The following is a 4413-nucleotide window of genomic DNA, read 5'->3' on the forward strand; positions in this document are numbered from 1 at the left end:
CGGTTCATCCCAAATAAATTTTACATCTTTCTTCAAAAGATTAGTTAATGGATGAGCAATATCAGAAAAGTTTTTCACAAACCGGCGGTAATAACTTACCATACCCAAAAATCTTCTTACGCCCCTCCTATTTTGCAGTGCAGGAAAGTCAGAAATAGCTTCCACATTCGCTTTCTTAGGAGCTACCTTACCCAGGCCTATCTCGTGCCCAAGATAAATTACCTTGGCCTGAGCAAAATCGCTCTTCCTTAAATTAACCACCAAACCAGCCTTTCTCAGAATCTCAAAGAGAGCTCTAAATCTCCTTAGATGTGTCTCCCAATCGTCGCTATAAATGATTAAGTCATCAATATATACTACACAGCCCTCTAAATCACAAGTAATAAAATTCATGAGCCTCTGAAAGGTGGCGGCTGCATTTTTCATACCGAATGGCATAACTTTACATTCATACAGTCCGTCACCTGTCACAAATGCAGAAATTTTCCTTGCCCTGGGAGAAAGACCGACCTGCCAGTAGCCTTTCAACAAATCAAATTTGCTAATGTATTTAGCAGATCCAACACGGTCAATACAATCTTCCACCCGAGGCAAAGGGAAAGAATCTGTCTTTGTAAGAGAGTTAACCTTACGATAATCAAAGCAGAGTCTATGCTTGCCACCCTCCTTTTTAACCAGTACCACAGGAGAGCTCCAGGGACTACAATTGGGTTCTACCAGCCCGTGGTCCAGCATTTACTTTACTTCGTCTTTAACAATGTCCCTTTTGAAAGGATTCAACCTATACGGACTCTGTTTAATAGGGCTTGCCTCCCCTACATCAACATCATGTTCTAAAATGTTAGTTCGTCCTGGTACATCCTGAAATAAATCTTTATAATCATCAATTAACATTGTTAAGGACGTTGCTTTGTCCTTTTCCAGGTGCTGAAATTTAACATCAAGGTTATTAAGAATATTTGAATTGTTGGAGAGACCATCAGGTCCCACAGATAACTTAATGTCTACCATAGGATCTACTTCTACTTCTACCAGTGACACTGGTTCTACATCTACCTCTACTTCTCTACTAACAAAAGGTTTTAACATATTAATGTGACAAATTTGTGTTTTTCGACGTCTTTCAGGCGTCTCAATAAGGTAATTAACATCATTCAGTTTCTTTAGTACCTTCCACGGACCTGAGAAACGAGCCTTGAGTGGAAACCCAGGCATGGGAAGCAGTACCAAGACCCTGTCTCCTGGATCAAAATGTCTCATATGGGTACCAACGTCATAATTTGTTTTCATAGTAGCTTGAGCCTTTGTTAAATATTCCCGGGCAAAGGTACAAGCTCTATGAAGTTTCTCCTGTAAATTAGATAAATAGTCTAATACATTCATATCTGGGGTTTCTTCCTCCCAGTGTTCCCTCACAACATCCAATGGACCACGAACACAATGTCCAAATATGAGCTGAAAGGGAGAGAAACCCAAAGTCTCATTAGGTGTTGACCTGATTGCAAATAAAGCATAAGGGATCTCTTTATCCCATTCACAACCTGTTTCCAAACAAAATTTTCTTAAGATAGATTTAAGAGTTTGGTGGAATTGCTCCACTTGGCCCTGACTTTCAGGGTGATAAGGGGAATAAGTAACATGGTTAATCCCTAACTCATTCATTTTTCGCTTAAAGTACCTACTTGTAAAATTCGTACCACAGTCACTTTGAATAATTTTGGGAATACCAAATCTCGTAAAGAAGCCAGCCAGTGCCTTGACAATTTTCTCCCCTCTAATACTCCGCAGTGGGACAGCCTCAGGGAATCGTGACATCCTATCAATCATTGTCAAAATATATTCATGTCCCCCGCGTGTCCGTGGTAAAGGACCTACCAGATCAATAATCACCTCCCTGAAAGGTTCCCCCACTGACGGAATAGGAATCAAAGGAGCTTTTGGAATTTTCTGATTTGGCTTCCCCACGAGTTGACATACCTTACAAGATAATACGTGTCTCTTTACATCACGACGCATTCCAGGCCAGAAAAAATGTTCAGAGAGTTTCTGGAATGTCTTCCTGACCCCGAAATGTCCTGCAAGGTTATTCCCATGTGCTAAAATTAACAACTTAGAACGGTATCGTTCTGGAATTACCAATTGTTTCCTAACCTCAGCCTGATCAGCAGGTGCATTAACTGACCTACTGACCCTGTACACCAAACCACCTTCTTTAAGAAAAACAGGTTTTGATAAATCATCAACATCAACATCAAAATTAGAATCATCAAAATTAGAAATCTCATTTGCTTGGGCTTCTTTTAAAGCCTCAACATCCCATTCAACATCATTAAACAAAATATTTTTACTACTACTATTACTACAACTACTCGTCATCATGTCAGTTGTCTGTCCATTAATATCATCAAAGTTTAAATTAACATTATCGAGATCAATCTCTCGAGCACGAGAACGATTAATAACCGAGGTAGGTTCACGTACAGAAACATCTAAATACCTATCGTCCCCTAACTCTGTAACACTCAAAATTGGGAAATAATTTGCTTCGTCATGCAACACCAAATCATTAGCAAATAACATGTCAATACCGGGAAGAGGTAAACTGTCGACAATTGCCAGTTTTACCGTTCCCTTGTAATACTCAGTTTCTAGATACATGGTTTCGAGAGGATAGGAGGCAATAGTATCAGGAAATCCTCCAAGAACTACAAAATCAGTATTTGAAAACTTAAACCCACTAGGTACAGACTTTTTAAAATTAAAGATTGTGCTGCACCAGTGTCACGAAGAATCTTAATACTACGTCCTATTCGTTTATCAACATCAGTAAAAATAGTTCCATTCGATATGTACCTTTCAAATTTCAGTCATTTACTTTCGTTTGACACCTCTTTCTTTGAAGATTTCTCAGCAGAAACTATATTAACAGCCTCCTTATTCCTTTCCAAGTAATTTTTCATAGCAAAGCAATTCGCTTTTACATGACCCTTCCTATTACACCAATAACACCTTAAACTAGACTCTTGGGATTCTCTACGTTCACTACCACCACCAGACCTGCTACTATTCACGTAACTACGCGATTCTACACTTCCGTTTTTACTGCTATCTACGTTGCGGTTAACACCTTTATTTTGATGAAAATCAGTAGACCTTTTCTGATAAGGTTTTCCCTGGTGAAAATTTCCATTACGGGGAGAAAACGTTTTGGAAAAATCTTTTACCAAATCTTGCCTATGTGCAAGGGAGTACTCATCGGAAGCAATTGCCACCTCCTGTAAAGAATCAATCTTCAACTCCTCCAAATGAATCTTTAGCTCCCTCGACACAGACCTCTTAAACTCTTCGGTTAAAATTAATTCCCGCAATTTTCCCAGCGTGTCAACCTCCTTGGATTTTAACCAGTCGTCCATAAACTGTTCTTTCTTTCGGCCGAATTCCACGAAAGTCATATCGGGATTCTATTTAAAGTTCCTAAACTTTTGTCTGTACGCCTCCGAAACGAGATCGTAAGCTTTCAGAATTATCGCTTTAACTGAATCATAATCAGATGACAAACCCTCGTTAAGTGTATTATATACACGCTGGGACTTACCTTTTAAGCGACACTGGACCAACGTGGTCCACATGTCCCGAGGCCATTTCAATTTCTTAGCTATTCTTTTGAGAGAAATGAAGAATTCAGAGACGTCTTCCTCATTAAATTGGGGAACAAGTTTCAGGGCACTTAACAGGTTGAAACTATCCTTATCACTACGATTATTACCATTAGCTCCCATTTGCAATTTTAAACATTGGATTTCATGATCCCTTTCCTTTGCTCTTTCTTCAGCTAGTAGCTGAAGTGCTTCATACTCCAACTCCTTAATCCTAGATTGCTCCTTTAAAATATCCAATTTCAGTTGGGTTACCTCACCATCATTCACATTATTTCCATTACCTGTTTCCCCATTTTTATTTCTAACATAGTCTTCCTTTTCCTCAACATCTCTGGCACCTACCACCTTATTTTCACCATTTTCATCACCATACTCAGTTTCCTCATCACTGATGCTACCTACGGGTTCTTTAAACATCCTAGCAGCTTTAATAACCTCAAATAACAGCTGACCTTTCTTAACCTCTGTAGGCAAACTTAAACCTAGAAATTCAGCCAATATCCATATCTGATCTCGTTTTAGATCAAACAGATTCCTCTCCCAGTCAGGGTCTGCTAAAAATTTAGTAGCAGCGGCCTCTTCCTCCTCAAAAAAATGCAAAATTACTTACTAAGTGGGGTGATCCGAAAATATTCTACCTAAGCCCATTCACTGACCTAAACACCTCTATGAATGCTCTCGTGGATGACACTGTTGGATGATCCTGTCACGGTCGCCAAAATATGTTATGAACTTTAAATCACTAATTGCGGCA

The 4413-nt window shown here is 39.3% G+C and overlaps 1 protein-coding gene across 1 annotated transcript; it reads right to left on the reverse strand.

The window, feature by feature from the left end:
- Positions 1–735: 735 nt before the first annotated feature.
- On the reverse strand, positions 736–3452 carry LOC137652911 (uncharacterized). The gene is made up of 2 exons (XM_068386307.1): positions 2876–3452; positions 736–2705 (listed from the first exon to the last, which is right to left on the reverse strand). The coding sequence occupies exons 1-2, from the start codon at positions 3450–3452 to the stop codon at positions 736–738; spliced, it is 2547 nt and encodes an 848-aa protein (XP_068242408.1).
- Positions 3453–4413: the final 961 nt, after the last annotated feature.

The sequence above is a fragment of the Palaemon carinicauda genome, chromosome 14 (genome assembly GCF_036898095.1).
Source record: "Palaemon carinicauda isolate YSFRI2023 chromosome 14, ASM3689809v2, whole genome shotgun sequence".
NCBI lineage: Eukaryota > Metazoa > Arthropoda > Malacostraca > Decapoda > Palaemonidae > Palaemon > Palaemon carinicauda.

Bases quoted from the DNA above. Each gene is read 5' to 3' on its own strand.
- LOC137652911 (XM_068386307.1), bottom strand. From the start codon at position 3,452: ATGACTTTCGTGGAATTCGGCCGAAAGAAAGAACAGTTTATGGACGAC. The intron at 2,706-2,875 runs GTAAATGACTGA...CTGATTTTGTAG, and splicing joins GAAAGAGGTGTCAAACGAAA to TTCTTGGAGGATTTCCTGAT.